Source organism: Dreissena polymorpha, chromosome 2 (genome assembly GCF_020536995.1).
Source record: "Dreissena polymorpha isolate Duluth1 chromosome 2, UMN_Dpol_1.0, whole genome shotgun sequence".
Lineage (NCBI taxonomy): Eukaryota > Metazoa > Mollusca > Bivalvia > Myida > Dreissenidae > Dreissena > Dreissena polymorpha.
In genome coordinates, this window is record NC_068356.1 from 81,635,716 (window position 1) to 81,662,982 (window position 27,267).

Consider the following 27,267-nt stretch of genomic DNA (forward strand, 5'->3'; position numbering starts at 1 on the left):
TGTACGGATTGCACAGGCTAATCTGGACGACACTTGAAGAACATGCATTAAGCCTTGTTTTTCCAGACAACGGCTCATTTTATTATCATTCCACCTTAACATTAATGTCAAATCCCTCCCCTCTTTAAAGGGTTGGTATAGACAGTCGAGTGGTTTGTGTAACGTTCTCGATGGGGCTGTTTGGCCAGTCATACAAAACCCTTCGCCTACCAGATAGACTGGCTACCCGACCCTATGTGACGCGATGTGTCCACCAGATAGACTGGCTACCCGACCCTATGTGACGCGATGTGTCCGTTTTACGTCGAATAAGTTATCAATATGAGTCGCGCTTTTCGAAAACGCATGTGCTTAAAGTGTTCGTCGCATTTAAGCCTGTGCAGGCCGTAAAGGCTTATTATCGACTTCACTTTCCGCTTTAGAACTGCTCGTGTAAAGGATGTCTCTTTTAACCGAAAGTCCTGTTTAAGCGTAAGTTTTAATGTCGCCTGGTATTTTGTAGACGCTCAAATAAAACAATTACTTACGATAATCAAAGCTCCATTTGTGTTTAAAGGATGAAAATAAAATGTATGCAATTATGAAAATGATCATAGTGAATACAATTCACGGAAGATAAATATCTGAAAATATTTACCATGGTGACATCGTTATATTTTCAAATCCGACAAGGGCAAAATATATGAGGTCTGCTTTCTATAACAACATTTTGAGTGATAATATACCATTGCAAAAATATTGCATGTGTTGTCTTTTAATGAGTAATTTAAGATAGACACATTTTTTAGCTGTGGTTGGAGTTATTAAATTAAAAGTATTTGCCCTTATCTATTTGACATTTTAAAATTGCGCTTTGCTCAACAACGCTAGTATAGCAAACTACCCAAAATCGCTGCGAAAATCACATATTCTGGTCCAACAATAAGATCATATGCGGAAGCGTGGACATATCAAATGAAGGGACCAGTCTATTTAGTGATCATATAAAACGCTCTATATTCATACTTAAGGACTGAAAAGGATTCCACCCGTAAGACACGACAGGGTTACGTAACAATTGTTAGAATGGCAGGGACTTTAATAGTTTGTCTTGGTAAGGCATTATGATATATTATTTTGTACATGTATGTTTTAAGTTCTGTTATCATATGATTCAGTTCTCTGAGACAGTGAATGCATCGAACTGGTATCAATATGATGAATTTAATGTTCACTACTTTACATGGAAAATAAAGTTAAATATACGCTTAGGCAATATTAAAACATCAAAGTTCACGTGCTTTTAAAGAACTTTACTTTCAGTATCAAAGAGAATATGTATATAATTCACGCGTATACTCGCTGAAATGAAATTTTTACATTTACGTGTTGCGTTTTGGGCACCCGAAAATCACAGTTGATCAAAGGTAGTTTAAGAAACGAATGGAGAAATATACACCGTTGATCGAAGAGAATTGTCTTATCAATATAAAAATGATATGTTTATAACCAATTACATGTTTAACAAAAATTAAATGTGACGCTTTCTTGTTGCAATAAAACACGTCAGTATAGGCTTTGTTTAGAAGCATCTTCTATTTACATAATTATATTTTTTAAAGTGTGGAAGTGATACAAAAGACAGCACCGGTATTTTCATTTTGATGTACCCAACAGGTTGCCTTATATATATGTCATACATTTTCTCCAGAATATGGAAAGCATTAGTTAAGTCGGGTAAAGTTTGTATTGATTCTTTATTGCACGCGCTTTCTGTGCGATATACGTATTTCCAGAATCAATTGTAGATGTAAGATACGTCAACATGTAACCCTAAATAACAGCCACGCTTGTTTCCGAACAACTAATGCAAATCAAAGAATAAGATTCTAATAAAATGACGTTATATCCATAAAACATTCATTTGCAAACAAGTGCACGATATAATAACAACGCAAAAAAACAACAGTAATAAAGCTAAATATATTGAATAACGAATAATAATGAAATAAATATTCATAGTATTATAATTATTTTGGCATTTGTCTCATGCAAGAGATTTCAGTGAAATTTATACTTTCATTATTTTCGAAGCTATTTATATTATATTATCGTAAGTGGTTATCGACAATCTACCGAACAAACACATATTATATTTCTATTATGCGTTTCCACCGTTTGAAAAACAACAACATTTTTTTAGTGTAAAAGGGTTTTACTGGAAATATTTTAGGAAATACGTTATATAAATTATGTCACTTCACAAATTAGTGAATGATAAATAGATCTCTTATATTTTGCCTTCAGTAAAAGTACAGCTTAAAATGAATACACACGTTTGTTAAAACATTTGCGGCGACGTGTATTTGCGAGCTAAATTATTTTAAAATTATTGAAACCCTGTGTTGGCCATATATTTCCCGCGCGTTTAGTTTTGAACTAAGTGCACATTATGAAATGTTAAAAATGTTTAATGAAAATCAACATTTTTTGAAAAAAGCTATTTCTTTATCGACTATATTTCTTTTCATACCGTAAAGTCGAAATTTGTCTATTATTATAATACAAAAAATACATTATCGCCATTGGTTAGAATTTAACCTGGCCTTTACATGCAGTAAACTTCAGACTGACTTTAAATGACGACCCGTTGAAAAGGAGTAGTTTATCATAGTAACGTGTTCAAACTTCGAGCATTGATGAGTAACATCTAGATCAATACTTGCCTTGCTGTGACCCGTTCGACACGATAGTACAGAGATTGAAGTGGAGAGTTTGTCAAACTATGGAGCAAACTTTGCCTCAATTGGGTAAAACGGTCAGAAAAATATTTGGCTGAGATCTGACCCGATTTTTCCATATATCACCTCAGTCATTGTTTATTGGTTTCTAACCCAACATTTGCCTTGGCAATTCATGAACCAGATTTTGTTCTAATTTAAAATTGTGTCTAAATTAAGTATCTGATTAATCTAAACATAGTTAAATGCTTTAAACGCCAAAGTTATGTCATGTTCAACTACTGTTGTTTCTGAGTATCACGATAGATGCGTGATTAAGTATTATGAAATGTACACCACCATTTAACGCATAAAGGTCATGAAAAATATGTGTGCATAAATGTCATGCAATATTTAGTTTATGAGCTAAAAACTACTTATATACATTGACACATGCAGGCAAAAGCCATTAATGAATCTTTAAAATGATCAATTCAAGTGATGCAACATAACGTGACTACATATCTGTATAACGTAAACCATCCTGTAATATTCTGAATAACGAGGCACATTACATATGGCAACCCGTAATTAGTTTCTTTATTAATGTGTATTTATATATAAAATAACAAGTACATATAATTAACATTTTGACGAAGGACTATTGTTGAGAGCAATATTTTTCGCAAATCCAGATGCGGCATATTTGATCCCATATTTCGAAAATAGATCTACTAAAAAGCCTGTCTCTGACAAAACCGAGCTTAATGCATGTGCCTTAAGTTTCGTCCCAGATTTTGCCTGTACAGTCCAAAAAGTCCAATCTAAGATTTGTTTCTGTCTTTATGGATTTTTTTTGTTTAAAGAGATTCTCTTCGAAACGAAACACCAGTCTACTAGGAAAGTGCCGACCCTGCTTCACGTGACCAGTAGACTGCACAGGCTAATCTGGGACAACTCTTTACGCCCACGAATGTAGACCGTATTTCATAGAGATTACCTTATGACAATAATGTGAAAAATATACTACTTGTACAATATCTTTATCATCGTTTCTAGTCAAAAGCAGCTTTACTTTTTGATGACTGTTCGAACGGCGACAACTAATGAACACTAGGATTTGATTTTGTTGAGATTAGTTATGGGTACACACTTTGGAATTACTGACATGTTGTAGTTTGTTAATTACGTACTCAAATTGGGGGTATTGTATGCCGGAATCGCTTGACTAGTAGTTAATATTTCTCTGTCATTTGTAATGGCAAGACTATATATTTACAATTTTCGAGCAATTAACAATTGGCGGGAACAATGTTTTAAATGAAACATAATTCGACTGTAGCGGTATATTGAATATACGAAAACCGGAATGCACCGCAAATGGGTATACTGCTATATATTTGTATACACCGATCATACAGTAATTGAGAATAAAAGATGTCTCACATTTCAGTCCTGGGGGTGGCGCTGCACTCCACACGTGGACAGCAGACGCAGAGTAAGACAGCGTGCGAGACGTCAGGGCCGGAAGACCTGACGTGCACGATAGGAACGGAACTCTACATCGTCGCCGTGCTGTATGGACGCACGAACGCTCTTCCGGTCTCCACGTGCAACCCGTACAACAAGCAGGGAATGAACTTGAATTGCCAGCAGCAGACGACGCAGGCGTTAGACCACGTGAAGCAGCTGTGTAATGGCAAGTCCAAGTGCACCGTTACCAATGACTACAACGTGCTCGGCGATCCTTGTCCAGGCGACCCCAAGTTTCTCAAAGTCGATTATCAGTGCATCATCCCCACCACACCACCGCCGACGACACCGACGGCGGTAGTGAATTCAACAGTCGGTGGTTCGGTGGTTACCACCGCTGCCAGTGGACCGATAGTGACGTCAACGACACCTGTAACGACGACGACGGCAGCTACGGCTAGCACCTTTAAGACCACAACATTGGCTCCAAATAACTGTATGTGTTTAATAACAATTACAGTTCTGTTGTATAGCTTTGAAATCTGTTTTTGAATCAAAATGGTCTACTCGGTTAAATTTATTTTATTTGTTGAAGAATTTAATGATAATAATTTAAAAAGATATCATCATTTTATGATATTATCTTTGTTGTTTGGAACATGTTTGTGATGTTGTTGTTTTGTTTACTAAAAAAGAACAACACAACACACACGACACCTGCAAACATACCTATAAACTCTTTTTAGAATTTATATCTGGTACAAAAGTTGTTTAAAAACAAAAACTAATGTAATGCGACTACTCGATAAACACGAAATATCAGGTATGTTATTTATTAAGTACTTTTGAATATACATGAATTTAAATGATTACATAAAAATGTCACTTATCTAATTAAATACGCGTGCACATGTATTAATCATCAAAACGCAACAAAATTTTGCTATATTTTTAAACAGCACAAGAAACCATTTGCGAAATGAAGGACCACACCTTCTCGTGCCCTACGGGCCAGGTGCTCTACATCACGAACGTGCTCTGGGGCCGCCTTCCACCGGCGCCATCAACGCTGTGCAACCCGTTCAACACGAGCGTCGTTGGCGCGAACTGTAAGGGCGGCCCGGCGGCGCTCCAATACGTACAGAAGCTATGCGAGGGGCAGCCCACGTGCTTAGTGCAGAACGACTGGCAGCAGCTAGGTCCCGACCCCTGTACGGGCGTCCCCAAGTACCTGCAGGTCAGCTACATGTGCGCCGTTCCGACGACGACCACATTGACGACGCAGCCAATGAATAGCACGGTGCGTATGCGTAATAGTGTTCTCGTTGTTTAAAATCATAGTTATGGTGTGTAAATAAAACGATAACGATATTTATTTGTATTTCATGTCTCTTAAAAACAGACCACAACCGCAACCACCCCGACAACCACTGCGTCAACAACGCCAACAACCACCGTGATGATGACAACCACAGTGCAGACAACCACAACTCCAACCACACCTCAACCAACCACCCCCGCGCCGACACCACAAGTGACTCAGCCCAATTTACCCCCAGGTATAGCACATGATTGAATGTAAGAAGTTACACAGTTGGGCATAACGAGGCTCTGTTTTGAATAATATCGCACGGAAATGTTTTATTTTGTTTCACCTGTAGCCAACTTAAAAGTAGCAAATATATTCGGCTTGATATGAGAACAAAGCAGCCCGTGCCCCAAAAATGTTACTTCTCACGATCATAGTGAGACGTGTTCTGAGAAAACTGGGCTTAATGCATGTGCGTAAAGTGTCGTCCCTGATAAGCCTGTGCTGTCCGCACAGGCTAATCAGGTACGACACTTTCCGTCTTTATGGTATTTTTAGTTTCAAAGAAGTCCCTCCTTACCGACTGCACAGGCTAATCTGGGACGACACTTTACGCACATGCATTAAGCCCAGTTTTTCTCAGAACAAGGCTCATAGTTATCCGTTGGAATTTTCAACGTTAATATCGGTCACTGTGGTAGTATGTTTCATTTATTTTCAGCATCAATATTTCGCGGGATAGCATATATACTATAAATTCTTGAAATTTATGGCTTCTTAGTTTTTACAATTAAAGTACTTATATTAATGCAGCGTTATTTCATAAAACGCATCAACTTTCCTTTTTGGAAAATCCATGCCATGTTGGCTGTAATAGTTTGAATAATTCAAGGACTCACCAGTGTTTAGAAGAAAGATTTGTGACGATCTCGTCGGAATTATCCGCCTGTGTATATTTACAGTGTTCGACTATCCTGTCTGTTTCTAAATACATTTTACATGTGAGAGCTGGACAAGTAATTATAGTATATAACATTTTTGGACAGAGAATAAATTCATAACTTATTATTTCGTTTCATAAATATGCAACAGCCACAGTATTACAATTATGGAGTCCTGTATTGACTCATGTGCGTTATACGTTTTATTCAGTTACAGGCAGTACTGGACCAGGTATTTTTTTATTCCTGCTTAAGGGGTCAGCTTCAGATTTAACTACGCATTATGTTTTTACTGTTCTTAATAAGAAATATCAATACTTAATAACGTTGAATTATTAAAATTCGATATGACTTTGCTTTGTTCTGCTAGTCGTTCGTGGATCTGCTTTTGAACTCGTTCATGGTTCCCAGTCGCATTTATTGCAGTTGTAGCTTGCGCAATTCGTTGACAGTTAAATTGATAATTTGCTGATCATTTGTTAAAGTTCTATAGTTTACAAAATGCATTTATACACTGACTGGTTTTAAATTGCAGTATATGAACAAAACGTGTCTTGCTTTGCAGCATATGAAGTACTTCAATGACTTGTCTTGCTGTGCAGTATCTAAAGCAATATAATGACTTGTCATGCCGTGCAGTATAAGACGCAATTAAATGACTTGCCTTGCCGTACAGTATAAGATGCAATCAAATGACTTGCCTTGTCATTCAGTATAAGACGCAATCAAATGACTTGTCTTGCTTTGCGGTATAAGACGAAATCAAATGAATTGCCTTGCCGTGCGGTATAAGACGCAATCAAATGACTTGTCTTGCTGTGCGGTATAAGACACAATCTAATGAGTTGCCTTGCCGTACAGTATAAGACGCAATCAAATGACTTGCCTTTCCATTCAGTATAAGACGCAATCAAATGACTTGTCTTGCTTTGCGGTATCAGATGCAATCAAATGACTTGCCTTACCGTGCGGTATCAGACGCAATCAAATGACTTGTCTTGCTGTGCAGTATAAGACGCAATCAAATTACTTGCTTTGTTTTTGTGTGAAATGCAGCGATACAATGACTTGAATTGGTGTGCAGTATATTAACCGATGCGAAGATTCTTCTTGTTGTCTATTATATGAAGCAATCAAATACAGTTTTTAGCTTATGAGCATTCGCATGCCCGCCCTTTAATGAAATATAAAAAGGCGTGTCTTACTGCGAACTTTATAAAACAATAAAATGGGTTTTCGTGATGCACATGGGATGTACAAAAATTACATAATATACTGAAATGGGCAGTGATCTGTGAAAATGGGTTTAATGTATGTGCTTAAAGTCGCTAATTAGGGACGACTCTTCCACCTAAACTGGATTTTTGCTTAGAAGATATTATCTTTAAACGAAAAATACAATAAAAGCGGAAAGAGTCGTCCCTGATTTGCCTATGCGGACTGCACAGGCTAATCTGGGACGACACTTTACGCACATGCATTTAACCCCCCTTTCAGAGAGCACGGCCCAAATATATTGCTGTTGATTTAACTTATTACGCACCAACTACTGACATGTCTTTCTGAAGATTATAATACAATTACCTAACTTGAATTGGCATTTTCTTTATGATAACGTTGATTTGTGGTACTTTTGTTTTCCTTATTCATTGCATGTCGCACTGATAGGACAGGTATTACGCATACTATTTTTATGGTTAAACTGTGCATGGGGTGCATGCATTTTTTGTTGCATGCCCGCTGCGAATTGATATGCGTGTCGTTGCAAACTTATTTCTATTGAAAAAAAAACCCACAAAAAGCTTCTCCGGATTTTCCCAATGTTCCCGTGTTGCAGCCAAATGTTCCCTGGTTGCAGCGACAATGTTTTTCAGGTATGAACATGACGACGATTTGCAGCCCGAATACTGACCGGATAAAGTGCAATCCCGGAGACGAGATAATAATAGACGACGTGTTCTATGGCCGCCGTAGCCAGTCTTACTGCAATGCCAACAATACGGCGTTTCCAAATCTGCCGTGCGTCGGGGGCGCCGGCGCCGCCACCCAGGTGCGCCTGTACTGCGACCACCAGTCCCAGTGTATCGTCGAGGCCCGCCTCTCGTGGCTCAACATACCGGATCCATGCCCGGCCGTCACGAAGTACCTACAGGTGAGTAGTGTGCGATTTATGCTGCTTTGCTTGTCGGATACCGTATTTTTCGGGGTATAAGACGCGGCTTTTTAACTGACCATAGTTACCTGCGTCTAAAATTAAAGTGCGATTGATAATCCGAAAAATACACACCTAGAACGCAGAAGCGCATAAGCTTTCATAGTTCATTCCTGCATGTAATAGCGATATGTGCGATAATATTTATCTTCACACTTATTAAGAGCTATGCTTTTGATGCTTTTAATCAAATGCATAGCATGGTAATTATCGGTGGAATCGTTTGTGAAGTATGCTTTTTAAAAAGCAAATTAACTGCTGATGCATTGATGTGTTCATTTTTCACTGAATTTCTCCTACACGATTTTAACAAATATTCCCCCCCCACCCAACCCCCCCCGATATATTACAAACCATACCAAATACACGTAGCAAAAAAGCGTATGAAGTCTTTAATAATTTAACGTTTTATAAGAGATTTCCACAAACGCATACTCTGCACTCTATAGTGATTTTTTTCAGATAAAATTCCACTGTCATCCACTTGGGCCACCGCCAACAACCATCTCAACAACTACGAGTACAGCAACCACCACTCCTACAACCACCACCGCTACTACAACCGCCAGTACAACCACCCCTACCACCACCTTAACAACAACCACCCCGACGACGACAACCAGAACAACGACAAGTACCACCACTAGCACAACAACTCCGACAACCACCAGCACAACCACCCCGACAACCACCAGCACAACCACCCCGACAACCACCAGCACAACCACCCCGACAACCACCAGCACAACCACCCCAACAACTACGAGCACAACCACTCCGACAACCACCAGTACAACCACTCCGACGACAACCAGCACGTCAACAACCACGAGCACAACCACTTCAACCACAACGCCTACTACAACATCTACAACCACACCAACAACAACCACAAGCACAACCACTGCACCAACAACTATTACAACCACCATCGCCCCTACGACCACGCTTCCGCCATATATACCATTCACACCACCGGCCAACATTCCAGCAGGTTTGACTTTATTTATGTTTATTGATATATTTCATATACTCAATATGATATCACTTTCATATAACAATCAAAACTGCTTAAATTGAAAATCCGGAGTTCATGGATCGTAATATCAGGCACCACCCCGTTTGTACAAGCGTTTTTAATAAATGCTCGGTTCGTTCATTAATCTCCAAACAGCGTTTGAGTCAGAGATAACTAACCGCGTTTTGTCGTATGACACTCACAGCATAGTGGAGTTTTTATTACAAATCTTTATCTATGTGCGTGTTGACATACGGTTAAATTGTATAACAAGCATTTCTTTATCAGCTTCAAATATTTCACACATACTCCTCGCTGTATGAAAACCCGTCGGCACACATCCCTGTCACGCGTGTTTTAAACTATGAACTGCAAAACCACCCTTTAATTACATTTTGTTGGAAAACGCTTACCTACCATGAGTATCCTAAAATATGAACTGCAAAATAACGCCATAAATGACATTTTGCTGGGCATTATATATTAGACACATTGCACACCTGCCTATATTTCCAGGTGCGCAGGCGTGTCACGAGTACCTGGTTTCCGGTCCCCACGGCGTCCCCGACAGCCACTTGACGGCCAGCTCCTCGTGGAACTCCGGTCTGCCGCAGGACAATAACGGGCCCGACCGCTCCCGTCTGTTCACGCAGGCGTACGACTATGGCAACGGCACGTTCTACAGAGGCGCGTGGACTGCCGGACAGAATGACCAGAACCAGTACATTCAGGTCAGCGCGCGCATAGAAGGTTTTGGTCAGACGACGTTTTACAAAATTGGTAATGATGGCACTTTGAGTAAATAATTTAAGGATACAAAATATATAGGACATTGTGATAAAACGTATTTCCTGGATCACAATTATTGATTTAAAAAAGTCTGGTTTCATATATTTGATATTAAGTAAGATGACTCGGTTATTGGATATTATTATTACAAATTATTACTCAAGAAACAGACCAAATAATGTTCACTGTATCGATTTAATTCAAAACTTCCTTTGGCATTTACTTGTAAAGCTGAAACAATAGTGATGACTACAAAATTCTTCGACACATGTTTCCCCGAGACAGGTGGGACGTTGTAAATAATAATAGGTATGTAACGTGTGACCGACAGGACGTGATTTAAGAGAACAATGTGTTCGCCAACAAACGGCCTAAATGAATAATGTCACACAGTACAGATAAACACACAGGATCCTGGCGCCGCCACCTGTTATTGTTAACCTTCTGACAATCGCTCTGTTGAAGCTGTGTAATCATGGCCTTTATGGTAAATTGTGGTGATTATGTCCGTATAACAGCAGTAGCGCACTACAAACAAGTCACTGACTCATGTAAGTTGTGAGGGTTGGGACCAGAGCTGAGTCGTTACTTACTCGGGGTCGAAACTGGTAAGAAAAGAACGAATCTTACCTCTACACAAGTGTAAATCTTTTAGCCGAAGATTCCAAGAGTAACTGTAGGTAGAATGCCCATCTATGGCAACGCAGATAGAATGTGTGTAGGTTTTTTTGGTTGTGATGTACAATAAAAAATGCGTTGAATGCGTTTTATTAGCGAATAAATATTAATTGTTTGTCTGAATTACATGTAAGTATTTAGCGGTACATCGGTAACGGTTTAAGATTCTCTCATCTGTATCCGTCTTATTTTTGATGCACAGGAATCGAACTACGAGGGGTTACGCTCATCAGAAAAAATCAATGTATATTTACAATTAAATAACAATATAGCTATTTTAACATGATACGAAATGTTCTTTTATTGCAATGTGATTTTTTCACAATTTCTGGAACACATTTTAATTGTGTGCTTCAAAAGAAGGTGTGTGCACCTTTCTTGTTAGAATATTGGAACAACATTACATTAAACGTATATCTCAAAAACCTCCAGGTGGAGCTACTAAGACCAAGCCTTATCCGGGGCGTGGTGACCCAGGGCCGCCACGTGGACCCGCTGACCCTGTGTTGCGTACAGCGGACCACTAGCTACAAGGTGTCCTATAGCAACGACGGCAACACGTGGACGTTCATCCAGGACAGCAACAAGAACGACCTGGTAACAATCTATTGGCTATTGTCAATTGTTCAGAGCTATTGGGTCCGTTTCAGAATCAGTTCGTACGATTTTCGTAAGAAATCCGTTTGTGCGAGCTATATGAAACGGGCCCATTGGTTTTGCCTTCAATATCACACAATCTTCATCCGCGTCTTGAAATTAGGACCAAAATCATTTTTCATCGATATATTTTAAACAAAGTGCACCTATATATACGTTCTAAAGAGCTTAGTTTTCACAGAAATAGTCTGAAAACCTAACCATCATTGCATGAAGTAATTAAGTATGAACAGATTTCCTAGGTTTTAAGGAACTTTTCGATACATCACATTTCGACTGTTTTATGCATTCGAAAACAATAACATGATTAGTATACGCATCTCTCACATGTAATAGCTTAATTCCTTGAATAAGAAACGTATAAGTCATTAAGTTGGTCAACTTTTACTAGTCACATGCGCGTCAGCCTAACGTTTTGCTTTCGGATAAAGTTGTCACGCTTGTAAAACTGTACCACACTTACCATGATAAATTCCAGCTGAAACTGCCACGATTGTAAATCCGATTGTTACCAAAAAACACTATTTCACTTACAATCGATTGTGTAACGGAAACACGCCTAGTGAAGCAAGGATATAAACATTTCGCATACTAATATCGTGATAAACATTAATCTGAAAGGTTACACAACACCAAAATACACAAATAATTACAAGAACAAAACTACAATTCCAACGTTGTATAAACATTAAATACGTTTTTATAACTTTACTATGATACGTACTATGTGTGTATAAAATTATATATTAATATTTGTGTATACGTGTGTAAATAACTTACGCAATGTTGTATACCTGCTATATGATATACTATCATAGATTACTAATAACTGATAGATGTACCTGACATACACTTTTAACTGAAATTTAACACTTTGTCATGCCCACGTAAGTGTTTTCTTTATTTTTGGCTTTCACATTAGGAAAATACATTTCACATCTTAAAAATTAGTATAATTGTTTCAATACTTATTAAGGTACCAAGATTTTATAAACGTTTTTTAAGTATTTACTCATCTTTTGAGTGTATTCCGATCTTCATATTCGGAGCATATGACATATATCTTATAAATGTATTCGAAAAATACTTTTCAAATTTTACATTTAAATTTTTCAATTCATAATTCCATGTCATTAAGCTATAATTTACATTTTTCTCCGAAAGAACACAATGTCTGGTCTTAGAAGACACATAAAGGTGTTTTTGTTTGCTCCCATGGCTTATACACGTGTTTTATTATCAAAACAAAATGTTGCTGTAACTTTAATTTACCATATGTATGTACAGATATCTAAAATGACGTAACATGCCTCACCATTAACCAGTTTTATAATTCTTTGTATTGTTTTATTTATATATGGAAGGATGGGCATATTGCCTTTTTTCCTGAATGAAGTATAGTAGTGTTGCATCAAGTTTAGACAAAAGCATTGTGATGATTGGTACACTAACTGTCATTATCAATATCGCCTTGCATTTGAAATAAGTTCGTTAAATATTTCCGACGCTTAATTTAAACCTTTTTATTCCCATCTGATGCATCGAAATGATATGTCTTCTCGACACACTATGAGTTGTTTTATAGATGAAACCAGTTGTTGATGTATTAGTGTGGAAACATATTTTTAATGTATGGATTTCGTTGTTTCATTATTTCCCCAAAATGGACATCTTAATCATCGTCTTGCCTCGGGACGAATTTGTCCCACTTGGCCCTATTTCAAAGGTTAAGCCTACGTAACAATAGTATTTTAGCCTCGTTCTGAGAAAACGGGACTTAAAGTATGTGCGTAAAGTGTCGTCAAAGATTAGGCTGTGCAGTTCGCACAGGCTAGTCAGGGACGACATTTTCCGCTTTATATATTTTTTTGTTTAAACGAAGTACATTATTAGCGAAAATCCAGTTTAATCGGAAATTGTCCTCCCTGATTGGCCTGTGCGGACTGCATATGCTAATCTGGGACGACTCTTTACGAACATGCATTTTACCCCGTGCTCCCATGCGAGACTCATTTAATTTCTCACGCAGATCTTCACAGGCAACAGCGATGACGACTCGCTGGTGAAAAACATGTTTGACTGTAACATCATTGCGCGCTTCGTGCGCATCCACCCGCAGTCCTGGTACAATCACGTGGCCCTCAGGTTCGATCTCATTGGCTGTCAGGCGATAACGAGTAAGTAACGGGAGGTGGGATGTTTGAGCTTTCGGTTTGAATATTTTGCTGTTTAAACGATGATGGTGGTAGTGGTTGTGGTGGTGATGATGATTCAGATGATGCAGATGCAGTCGATGCTCCTGCTGCTGCTGCTGCTGCTGCTGCTGATGATGATTATGATGATGATGATTATGCTGCTGCTGCTGCTGCTGATGATGATGATGATGATGATTATGATGATGATGATGATTATGCTGCTGCTGCTGCTGCTGCTGCTGATGATGATGATGATGATGAGTACCTCCAGACTCATGCCATTTCTATTCAGCTGACGTCGGTCAATGCGATCCCGGCTGGAAGGAACTTCCGGGCACTGATCACTGCTATTTCTTTGCCCATAACGCCACCGGATCCTGGAGGGAGGCCCGGGCCGCCTGTCTCCGGCTGCAGGGGCACCTTGTGGATATCACCAGCATACCCGAGAAGGTATGAGCCATTGGAAAACTGGGCTTACTGCTTGTGCGTAAGTGTCATCCCAGACTCGCCTGTGAAGTTCGCACAGGCTAATCAGGGAAGAAAACTTTCCGCCTAAACTTGATTTTTGTTAAAAAGAGACCTCCCTTAAACGAAAATTCCATGTAAGCGAAAAGTGTACATGGATTGTGTACATTGAACGCTTTTCTTTTGCAATCAGTTTCATGCATGATTATATTATGTACTACATACACAATATTCTACTTGTTTTCAGGACTTCATACTTCAGGAGATATCGCACTTTTCGCCAGACATGTGGTGGGTGGGTCTGACCAACACCCCACGACAAGACACTAAGGACTACAAGTGGACGGACGGAACTGCTCATGACGACACTATTCTGTAAGCGTTCTTAAAAAAAAAACGAGCTTAAGTGCATGTGCGTATAGTGTCGTCCCAGATTAGCCTGTGCAGCCCGCAAAGGCTTATAAGTGACGACACTTTTCTTTTTTTAAAGAAACATTTCTTCTTATCGGAAACCCAAGTTAATGCGAGAAGTGTCGTCCCTGATAAGTCTAAGCGGACTGCACAGGCTATTCTATGAAGAAACTTTACGTACGTGCATAAAGCGCCGTAAGACGCTAGTTTTGAATAGAAATTTCACCTCATTTCCTGTTTAGAAGCCACCAGTGCCGTTAGGTGAATGTCGCCATAATAATTAATAATAGTAACGTGCAATTCTGATGATTGCTGTCGGACATAAAACCTCCTGTGTTGGAGGTTCAAATGCAATTATTACTCTGCCCTAATCCGTCAACCAAGGGAGTCCACTGAGAATTGTGTTAATTTGATCATGTCGAAAGAATGGAACTCTTGGTCGCATAGCTTTAGTCACGCCCATGAAAAAGGACGGAATAATGCATCTAATTACAATTGTCAACTCATTGTTAAGCAATGGGAACTTAACTCTTGATTGTCCGCCACTTTGATTACAGTCCCTGGAAGAAAGGCCAGCCGGATAATGGAGGCTACGGGGAGCACTGCGGGGAGTTCTGGAACCGGGAGCTCAACGACGACAACTGCGACAACAAGCGCAACTACATCTGCGAGAAGGACAAATGTAGGCTATAATCATGAGCCTCGCTCTGGCATCACGGGACTTCATGCATCTGCGTAAAGTGTTATCCCAGATAAGCATGTTCAATCCACACAGGCTAATCAGGGACGACACGTTCCGCTTTCATCGTGTGTTTCATTGAAAGGAAGTTTGTGCTGCAGGCGTTGTCCCTGATTAGCATGTGCGACACGCACAGGCTTATCTGGTACGACACTTCACGCACATGCTTTATGTGCAATGATTTTCTTTGTTGTTATTTGAAATTGTTACAGAAATATACCAAATTGGAGTCAAATTTATATGTACTGGTATGTACCAATAAACAACAAGAACTCAAGTGATTAAGTTAACAACACGCATTCAACTTCAAGTTATTAAGTAAACAACAAGGATTCAACTTCAAGTGATTAAGTAAACAACAAGCATTCAAGTGAATAAGTTCATATCTTTATCCGATGTACGCAAACAGATATTATTGTTCCATAGCCTTCAGTATTTACAAAATACATAAAAGGAGCTTATTTAAAAGAAATAATTAATAGTGCATCTTTAATTGTGAAAAGAAAACAATTCTTTGTCACGTACAGCCATCGCTAATTGATACTGTTTTATTCCAGAAAATAACGTTACATAATGTTGAGTTGACTCATTACGTCCTATACATAAACTGTCTATTTCCCTATGAAGACTGGACGATACCGGTGAACACCCCGCCCGTTGTTATAAAGACCAACCCGACCCCGCCTACACGAGCTACGACGTTATCAACAAGTCCCGCCTCATCCGGGCCAACCACCACCTTGGCTCCCCCACCCACCAGTTAGTGATCTGTAGCGTTATAATCATCAACAATTGTTTATTCTAACATAGTTTATATTTTAATACACAAAAAATCGCCCAATCATGTAAGAATCGAAATAATCAACATTAATTTAGCATTATTTTTGTACGTCAACCAATCAAAAATATTGTGTCCCTCTGCTACAAACATCGTTACTCTGAACCGCGTTCATTGTACATGTATATAGGTGTGACGTCACAGCGTTCGTTTGATCTCTAGACGAATATTTGTATTCCATTTCCGTAGTATGGAATACGGACAGTGCCATCTATAATCTCGCCCTTCTTTCATCAAGGGTGACACTAGACACACGAAGCGATACACGATATTTTTCGCGACAGTCGCGGCGACGTGCGACAGTTTGCGCGACAGTCGCGGCGACACACGATATATTTAACACGATATATCTCCTTTTGGGCTACCTACACAAGGGCGATATATCGTATTAAATATATCGTGTGTCGTCGCGACTGTCGCGAAAACTGTCGTACGTCGCCGCGACTGTCGCAAAAAATATCGTGTATCACTTCGTGTGTCTAGTGTCGCCCTTGATTAAAGAAGGGCGAGATTACAGATGGCACTATCCGTAATCCGTACATTTGCGATAATATCAGAGGCAATCGAAAAGCGCATAATTAAAACATATCGTGTAGATCTGCCAAACGCATCCAAATTATTAAATGCTTCCACTTTGAACTATTCATTACCATCTAAACAAAAGTATCAGTCAATATTCCCCACTGTGCAATTTATCATATTGTGTTTTGTTATCACCCATAACATTTATTTCATAACAATGAAATATATACACACTCTTTTTATTAACATATTGAAATGATCTTACAAATGACAGATAAATATGCACTACTAGTCTGGTTCACTATGTTTTTCCGTTCAGAAAAATGGTAGATTAGCAAAACTATACATTTTTGGAAAGATTATTACATGGGCAATTTGAAAATCAATGTTTACATTTGCGGTGATACCTGTATGGCCGCCATTTAGGATTTTCAAAATGGCCGCCGTAAACATACATATTTTACTCTATTTCTGCCTCTAATAACCCTAAAACTTTTTAAAATATCCTAAACCTATGTTTTCATGTACAATTAATCCATTGGTTACATAATCAGACTTCTGACTGTAACAGTTCTTTCTTTTTTCAGGAAATATGCATCCAGGGAGCAGCCATTGATACAAAAAAATGTTAATATTTTGGTATATTGAGTATATATATTATATATATGTATATTGAGTATATATATTGGTATATTTCGCCCTTTCTCTATGCATTCGCTTTCTTACCTATATGTTATGAGGATGAGTCTATTACTATTACTACTCTGTGAGGATGAGAGCGCAACAGTGCAGAGATATTACAAGTAAAAGCCGTAGATGACAGAGATATTTACATTGAGTGAAACTAATAAGCATAGAGTACATATATAATAAACCTACGTACTCTATGCTAATTATATTACCTAAGTATATATACAAGCTGGCCAATCAAAATATTGTTTTCATATTTTAATTGAGTCATTTCATTTGCCCGTCATAAAATTACATACACTGCTCACATGTTACATAACAGTATTTATTTTACATTATCTACTTGGTGGAGGTGTATATAGTGGGTTTTTTCTTTTGTATTTTCAATGCATAGCTCATCATGAGTGAAGATCCTGGTGGAAGCACGTTGTCTTTGGACACGTCCAAGGAGTCTACAGACTGGAAACTGTGCACCATTTGCCAGGAGAAAAACAATAACAAAGGGACAGATGTTCTAAATCCCAGGACAGAATCGTACCAGAAGTTACTGGACATAGTGGCCGACAGAGCCAGCGTACAGGATGGAGAATATGTTACCCTTCAAAGACGTCTCTAGGACTGCACAAAACAAACGATGCTCGAAGCTAAAGCAATGTGGCATCGAAGCTGCTATTCTTGCGCCACTAATGAGATATCCTTACAGCGCGCCAGGGAACGCTTTGAACATTCCATGTCCACAGGAAGTTATGCTGTCAAAAAACGTGTCCATAAGAGAACAAACTCAGAAATGGAAGCAAACACACCAACCACATCAACGACATTCACACGATCTGCAACAGCACCTTTGTCGGAAGATAGATGTTTCTTCTGTCAAGTGGATGACGGCCAGAGTCTCTTCACTGTCCGAACCGAAAACGCTGGGAATGAACTTAAGAATGCGATGCAAATTACACAAGACCCAGTGCTGATGACAAGGTTAAATAATGCAGTCGCACCAACTGATACCCATGCAATCGATGTGAGATACCACAAGCTGTGCTGGACGAATCATGTGTTTCGTGTCCTCAGGGATGATGCCAGGAACCAAGCCAGGCCCACGACGGCAGACCTACCAATGCAAATGGCATGCTTGATTGAGTTGATCAATATTGTGGACATTGAAACTCAAAACAAAGCGTATCTTCCCATGGATGTCATTGAGACAACATACATCTCGATGCTGGGAGGTAGTGATGAGGCACAGAAGCACACACCGACGTTGACACGACAATGGCTAAAAAACAAGGTGCTCTCAGAATTGCCAAGTGTAACGTCTGTGAGACAGAAAAACAGACAGAAGCCTTCTGTACTTTATTGTCCTGAAGCCTGCAAGGAAGATATGGTCAACACGTCTATGATGAAAGACCATGCAAGTGAAATGGATAACACAAAGATGCTCTACAAAACAGCTAACCTAATACGCAGACGCATTACAGACATCACCGAGGAGAAGAAACAGATCGATACAGTAACAGTAACAAGCACAAAAGAAGATGTTCCAAATGATTTGTACAGCCTGATACGATGGATTTTGGTAGGACCCGCAGAAGAGCTACAGACAGAGATGAGGAGCAGGACAGTCGACCGATCAGCACTGACCATAAGTCAGAACATAATGTATGCTTTCAAGACCCGAAGGCAGGTACAACACAAACCCAAGCATGCACTGGCCACATTCCGGACACAGTCTGTACGAGAAAATCCACAGGTTCTAGGGTTGGCACTTAGTGTTCACCATGACACCAGAAACAAGAAGTTGGTGCACCTCCTCCACGCACATGACTATTGTGTACCTTATAGCCGCGCCCTGCTCCTGGAAACATCAATTGCCAATGCTGTTGTAGAAAATACAAGAGAGTTCAATGGCCTGTATGTACCACCGTTCCTCGAGAAAGGGTAGTTTGTGTTCTTTGCTATTGACAACACTGACTTTGCAGAGGACACAGCTGATGGGAAAGGAACCACACATGGGACAATCACAGCTGTGTATCAAAAGGCAAATGCTACTGGAGAAGCCATCGCACCCAGCCTGGAACCTCGTGAGGCAAAGAACCTATCGGTTCTTCCGTATCATGTTCCCATCAAGCCATGCAGCAAACCAAAGCCTGGGCCAGACAGGAGAGCGAACAAGTTTGTGGTCGACAACACAGGTGTTCCTGCATCATATGAACTGACCACCCTAGGTTGGGTCATAGCTTCTGCTCTTTCTAGAGCAAAGGAGAATGGAGAACAGAGCCAATTCCCAGGTTGGGCAGGATTCAAATCGCTAGTGTCGGTTGGCCAATCTCTTACCCAAGTTGGTGCACTACCACTGCTGCCAGAAGTTGCACACGAGTGGTCTACGATGCTGACTGTGATCCTGCAAGCGTCAGAATTGAAGACGCTGGTCGTTGGTGAAGAATTCCCAACAGTGATTACATTCGACATGGCCTTGTACGAGAAGGCATTCAATATTGGTTGATTCTCAGGAGTGGGTAAAACGAGGTGGTTTCAACACTACATCAAGGCTGAAAGGGACGTAGTCAGTGCACTGATGAAACTACCGGAAGATGGTGACCTAACGCATGAGGTATTAGAAACATTGGCCAGCTTTGTATGCTTAGCGTATTGCCCAAAAGGTATTCAGATTGCAAGTAATCCTGACCTAAGATGGCATCTGTTTTGCAAAAATCTGGCAGAAAGTAACAAGTTGCCTCCAACAACTGGTTCACTTGAGGAGCACATTGAACGTGTGCGAGTACAGAGTAGAGTTTGGTGCCAAGCCACTGTCATGTGGCAACAGCAGTTTGACCCACTCAAACATGGCTACCATCAGGACGTTGAAGGCCATATACTACCTATCACCACCAAGGTTCTACCAGCTCCGCAGGCCATTGTCGAGTTAGTCAGATGCAATGCAAAGCCACTTGCTCAACCCAGCGGTGCTCATGCAGAAGAAATGACTTAACTTGCACCGACCTTTGCTTGTGTGGAACGGACTGTGACAACGATGCGGACTATATTGTCGGATTCGAAACACAGGACAGTGATGACAGTGATGACGAACTTTAAATGGCATATTCTGTAATCGTGTATGTTTGATGCCATTGACTGCCTGTGTATATTTGGTTATTGACTGCCTGTGTAGATGTGAATGATATGACCTGTGTAGATGAAGGCATTAGACAGGATTTTGTATCAATAACATTTTTATTAAATAAAATATTAACATTTTTTGTATCAATGGGTGCTCCCTGGATGCATATTTCTTGAAAAAAGAAAGAACTGTTACAGTCAGAAGTCTGATTATGTAACCAATGGATTCCTTGTACCTGAAAACATAGGTTTAGTATATTTTTAAAAGTTTTTAGGGTTATTAGAGGCAGAAATATAGTAAAATATGTATGTTTACGGCGGCCATTTTGAAAATCCAAAATGGCGGCCATACAGGTATCACCGCAAATGTAAACATTGATTTTCAGATTGTCCATGTAATAATCTTTCCAAAAATGTATAGTTTTGCTAATCTACCATGATTTTGAACGGAATATAATTCATAGACATTGTGAACCTGACTATACCTTTAACTGTTAATTTTGAACTTCATAAATTGTACATATTTTCAGTTGATTTTGTTCTATTTCAGTCTTCATACCGATAGCCACTCGAGCCGGCGTGAGCTATGTTAGCAACAGCAGAAACATATTTTCAGGTTAGCATAATTATGTTGTTCCAACATAAAATGTGTATTGTTTATTGGTGTGAACGCGACAAGTTTTGAATATTGATCAATGCACCATTATAATAATATTAATGATAATAATAATAATAATGATGATAATAATAATAATAATGATAATAATAATAATAATAATAATAATATATGTTTCCGTGCAAAATTTTAATTTCTCCGAATTGTTCAAACATTCATAAAATTAATACAAATAGTTACATTTAACAAAAATAGAAATAATCTACTTATAACATAAAACATTTTTTTTGTAAGAAAAATATTTGTATACGAAAATAATACAATTTATCGACATCAAACTGTTACTTCAGCCGGTTGTATGTCGAGCATGACAGATTGTTCCGGTAAACCGGAAGGGGACTACCAGAACTGCGCTGGCTGTAGCGTATACGCCACGTGCGCGGTCAGCGGCTTCTACACGAGACCCTGTCCCCAGTACCTCAAGTGGGACGACAACCTCAAGAGCTGCCAGTTCCGGTCCTCCACGTGCTTTGGGCCTTAGACTTCTGGTCTTTGAGATCTTAGAATAATTGACTTGGAAATATTTTGTATTTCATTTATTGTTATTGCATTTACTTTGTGTACAACTGTGAACACGTTGTTACAATTGATCCATTAGGCCAAATGTTATTATGTGAAACAGTATGAATACACGGCGCTTAATAAATATACACGGTTAAAACGTGTTTTGTTTAATTGTTGGGTCAATAAGGACGTAACTTTCATAATATTTTAGTAATAAATAAATATATGTCTTTTATGCCAAATACAATAATTTTATGGTATGGTAGTTGTTACGGTCGAAACAATAAAAGCTAAGTATCAGAACCGACTTCAAGAAATATCTTAGTTTGCAAGGAGTTTTATAAATGCAGTTGAAGAGTACTTGAAAAAAATAGCTTCGATCAATAAAAAGAAGAAAGTATACTATCAAAATTATTTATTCACACACAAGGCTTTAACACAAAGAGCTAGTTTCTGCATGCAGTAGTGCTATAATCCTCACATCGATCCGTCAAATAGTTGAAAACGGCGATGCCCGGGCAGTTGCGCACGTAGAAACCACTTCCGGCGCACGTGGCGAACATCCGGCAGTTCTCGCAGTAGGGATAGTCACCTGCAGGCAGGCTGAAGCAGTCTGTTAGCGACCGGACGCAGTTGCCGCTGCTGGTCGGTCGGGCAGTGGTTGGCGGAAGTGTCGGCGAGACAATACCTGTACGTGGACAAAAAATTTGCAGACGGACGAAATGGCTTACCCGCTTTTAAGATAACCCCTTTTAAGTTTTTTAGGCGGCGATATATGATTTAATTGATAACATTAAATACATCGTGGTTGGAAGCTTAAGAATGAATCATTTCGCCATATTGCGAAGTAATCACTAAGATATATAACACATACCCTTGGGATAAAACATGTTTGTATTTTAAATCAACTATTGTTCGAAACAATTGTCCATGTTTGAAGTATAATCTACAAAATATTTTAGCCGTGCTCTGTGAAAAAGGGTTAAATGCATGTGCGTTAAGTGTCGTCCCAGATTAGTCTGTGAAGTCCGCACATGCTAATCAGGGACGACACTTTCTGCCTCAACTAGAATTTTGCTAAGAGGAGACCTTCTTTAAACGAAAAATAACATAAAAGCGGAAAGTGTCGCACCTGATTAGCTTGTGCGGAATGCATCGGCTAATCTGTGACGACACTTTACGCACATGCATTAAACCCTTTTTTTCTAACAGCGCGGCTCATTTCTTCTATTAGGCAGTAAGGCTCTCGATGAGATTGAAAATTCTACATCATTTATGCGATCCTGACAATATATCAAATATATCAGCGTATCATGGCGAGGATGAAGCAAGCCATTTCTGAAGTAGTCATCAGTGTGAATGCGTAATGTTTATTGTCTTGCATAAACAATCCTTCAATTGAGCATTCGTGTAAAATCCATCTAAAAATGGAGAAACAAGTTGCGTAATAATATTATCTTTAGAATGTTTGTGATACTACGTCGATTTGTCAATGAAATAGTTCAAAGTCTGCGGGAATTATCCACTTATTTCTCACTTAATTATAACACTGTTCATTATGCTAGTAGGCTAATTATGTATCATCATTTGTTCATTAGCAAACCACTGAGCTCAGCTCAGCTTACCGACCACCGTCATATGGCAGTGTTTTTTCCCCAAAACAAAACAAACGCCATAACTAAGAAACAAACCGATTCGGACGCAGTCGTTGAAACTCTTAATGGGTTGTCCCTCGAAGAGGTCACAGGTTGCAGTATGCGAGTGGCGACCGTCTTCGAACTGGAACTGCCCGTCACATCTCGCTGTGCAGGTCCTTGGGTAGAGAATGACACGTGGAGAACATGTAACATAATGATATATCTTGATGCAAATGTTTGTACATACTGATCATATTTCACATAACATACTTACATACTTAACAAACGTCCCTTAAGATACTTACATTCTTAACACACTACACATAACATACTTACATACTGATCATACTACACATAACATACTTTCATACTTAACAAACGGCACATAAGATACTAACGTATCCTGTCACATGCCTTTAAATCAGCCTGATAACAAGGTAACCTAATAACCCAAACGTTATTAGTCTAGTTGACTACGTGACCTCGAATATCCGTCAGTCGCTCTTTTTTACTGTGATATTACGTCATTTTTTGCGAAATGACGTCATTATTCCAGGGAAACTCTCCAGTTAAACTCTTTTACAGTGTAAATAAACGGTGAAAAAAGCATAAAATAAAAAGAAATACATGTGACATGATAAATAGAATAATAGCCTTCGGCTCACCCTATTAATTCCTCCGACTTGTCAGATAACCATTCTCCATCCACGTCACCAACCTATTATTCTCTATATACTTATCATAATGCACTTAATATATTTACATACTGAGCATACTGCATATGCATATAAAATAATCGCTCACTGATACATACACATGATCATACTGTCCGAGATAAAACGTGCATATTGAACATTGTGTACGCACAATATTGACATACTGAGCCTTCCTACAGAATGATACTTACATACTAAACATGCTGTACGAGCAGTTAAGACTTCCGTATTTGGGCGGGTTCGGGGCGGGGCAGGCGAACAGAAGTTCGGGCTCGGGCTCTACAAGCATTGAGAATAATGCATGTGCGTTAAGTGTCTTAACAGATAAGCCTGTGCAGTCCACACAGCCTAATCAGGGACGACACTTTCTGCTCTATGGTATTTTCTTAGCGAATAGTAACGAATAAACATGGCGGAGAGTTGACTGTTTTTATACTTACTTAATAAGCTGCTGACGTTTCCTATAATATACTATATTAATCGCAAATCGCTATTATGCATAGTATTATAAATAAATTATAATACATCATTAATTGGTATTAAGAACTTCCAGTGCATCAGTACGCACTTTCACTAAGGATTTAATGACAGTTTAAATGTATGATCTTTAAGGACACAATCTAAATTTTTGTTTGAGCTAATATGCACGAGGCACACATTAATCCACGGGTTAATGTAGTGTCATTCAGACTAAAGTGACCTCACATCTTATGTCAGGATGTGGAAAATCATTTGACTTAACAGTAAAAGGTGTTTACTCTGGGTAACATTCATTGCTAAAAGTTATATACTGTAGCATAGTGCACTATAACACGTACAAATAACTATTTTAAACAGCGCATCTCCATAGTCTAGACATAAACACAACTTGTTTGCACGTTCTTACCTTGCCCGTTGTTAAGAGGGAACAGTAGAGCGCGTGATCCAACCACCAGCAGCGAGGCTGAATGAGAATGTCACGTGACCAGTGGTTAGAAAAAACAACAGCACAAACGTAACCTATGCTTCTCTTCGCTCTTGATATTTCTTACATTAATAACACACTGTCGCATCGTTAAAATTACGCTTTTCATTATACACGTATATTTATATTTCAATTAAGTTAACCACTGCAATTCACTGGTAGTGTTTTATTATAAACGTGAAAATTAGGGTTTGAAACAACAACCACAAAAGACAAAACAAACAATCACAGTTGCAGAGTCAACAGCATTACACTTAAGAAATAATTTCCAGCCAAGCGTTGGTTATTGAAGTAATATCTAACGGTTCCGAATGCAATTTTGTGTAGGCGCAATTCCATCAAGCATTATATTAAAACTTCTTAGCTCAACTCTTTGTGCAATCTTAATTTGTGACAAAGATGGATCGATGTAGATCTTGAACAATTTTCCTTCATTAAAAACAATACTATAAAAGTACGTCCATATCAATATACCTACGAATATATCAGGTCTATCAACAAAATGATCTGGTAAAATCTGACATACCTATCAGTTTGTTAAAAAAATTGGCATCGTTGAGGCAGAGTAATATAAAAGTTCAATTGTAAGAGTACAATGGTATCATATTTAGAAAACAATAACATACCTATTAGAAAAGTAAACATGTTTGTTGTCTATGAAGAAGACTTTGTATCGCACTGCCGGTTTGTTGAAGGTTTCAACGATATCTGTCAATATCTATGATAAAGCTTGTGTACATGTGCCCCAATGTAGAAGCATTTCATAATACCTTATCAGTTAAAGACTACCAAAACAGAGGCCCTCAAGTTGGGGCAAACCAAGTGCTAGTTGATGTATTTCAAGTGCGTTGCATTGTAATAAAACGCAGGTGTATTTTGAGGCATTCATTTTTGATGAAAAGATAATCGCAGTTATTTCTTGTTTGTTTGTTCCAGTTGGGTCCGAATGTAAGCTACCAACACATAACACATCAACACCATCAAAGCTTTAAGTATTAAGCGTAAACATTTCTTCTTTTGTAGAAACAGTAACATTGACTTTCACCCGACTGACAAAACATACAATCCCAATCTAGGTCTTTACACAAACTAGCTATACCCAAACCATTTTTTGTCAGTTTTTTATGTTTGGTAACACCACCCTTGACTTAACCCAAAAGACCCGAAACGCAATCGTAAGTTAGACTTAACTACATAGAAAAATCAAAGTGAAATGTATGCATCAAAACGGAATTTAAAAAGAGTAAACCCTTTTTCTAACTTCAGTAATTGTGACCTTGATCTTGATCCAACTTACCCCAAAAACAGTCGACACGCAAGCTCGCAATATCAAAGTTAAGATTGATCAATGTAAAGAAAGTTAAGGTCTGAAAACCACATGTTTAAATGCCGCCCGACCGACCGCCCGCTCGCCTTACGCAATCTAATATACACATACTATATATTCTATTGTCCCCTACCGGTGAAAACGGTGGGGACTTATGGTTTGCGCTCTGTCAGTCTGTCCGTCTGTCTGTCAGTCTGTCTGTCAGTCTGTCTGTCAGTCTGTCCGTCACACTTTTCTGGATCCTGTGATAACTTTAAAAGTTCTTCATATTTTTTTTCATGAAATTTAAAATATGGATAGATGGCAATATGGAGATTATGCACGTCATTTCATTTTGTTCCTACGTTAATAATTATGGTAACTATGGCAACAAAAAAATTTCTCTGACAATGGTGGAGTCTTACCGGTAGGGGACCATATTGCTTGGCAATCTCTTGTTTATTTTAAAATGATTATTAAGGGCTAAATTGTTGGGTGTAACAGACACATTTACCACCTACTCAGTAATCAAAACTGATTTTAGAACAATTTGCTGACATCAAAAAGCCAAATATAATATTTGTAAGTATGTTAACGAACATAACTTTCCATTTGTGTTTGTGCTGCAATATTTTATTGTTTCTTGAGTCTGCAATAATTGGCCCAAAGTTGTATATCCCTTATTTCTTCAATTTCTTTGCTCCTCTGCACGGG

At 38.8% G+C, this 27,267-nt stretch overlaps 2 protein-coding genes across 3 annotated transcripts; one reads left to right on the plus strand and one right to left on the minus strand.

Annotated features, from left to right (window-relative positions):
* Nucleotides 1–940: 940 nt before the first annotated feature.
* On the plus strand, nt 941–22,233 carry LOC127867787 (mucin-2-like). Of its 2 annotated transcripts, XM_052409238.1 has the most exons (16): nt 941–1,093; nt 4,153–4,668; nt 5,132–5,472; nt 5,575–5,731; nt 6,634–6,654; nt 8,297–8,574; nt 9,097–9,628; nt 10,169–10,383; nt 11,552–11,716; nt 13,806–13,953; nt 14,264–14,421; nt 14,684–14,811; nt 15,405–15,529; nt 16,214–16,345; nt 21,301–21,366; nt 21,717–22,233. In XM_052409238.1, exons 1-16 carry the CDS (start codon nt 1,066–1,068, stop codon nt 21,905–21,907), a joined length of 3,201 nt encoding a protein of 1,066 aa, XP_052265198.1. In that variant the 5' UTR covers nt 941–1,065; the 3' UTR covers nt 21,908–22,233. The 2 variants fall into 2 exon arrangements, with proteins under 2 accessions (XP_052265198.1, XP_052265199.1); XM_052409239.1 differs by lacking the exon at nt 6,634–6,654.
* A 97-nt stretch (nt 22,234–22,330) lies between these two features.
* LOC127867797 (uncharacterized) lies at nt 22,331–26,026 on the minus strand. The gene is made up of 5 exons (XM_052409253.1): nt 25,874–26,026; nt 25,170–25,226; nt 24,475–24,562; nt 23,622–23,743; nt 22,331–22,618 (listed from the first exon to the last, which is right to left on the minus strand). Exons 1-5 carry the CDS (start codon nt 25,890–25,892, stop codon nt 22,377–22,379), a joined length of 528 nt encoding a protein of 175 aa, XP_052265213.1. The 5' UTR covers nt 25,893–26,026; the 3' UTR covers nt 22,331–22,376.
* Nucleotides 26,027–27,267: the final 1,241 nt, after the last annotated feature.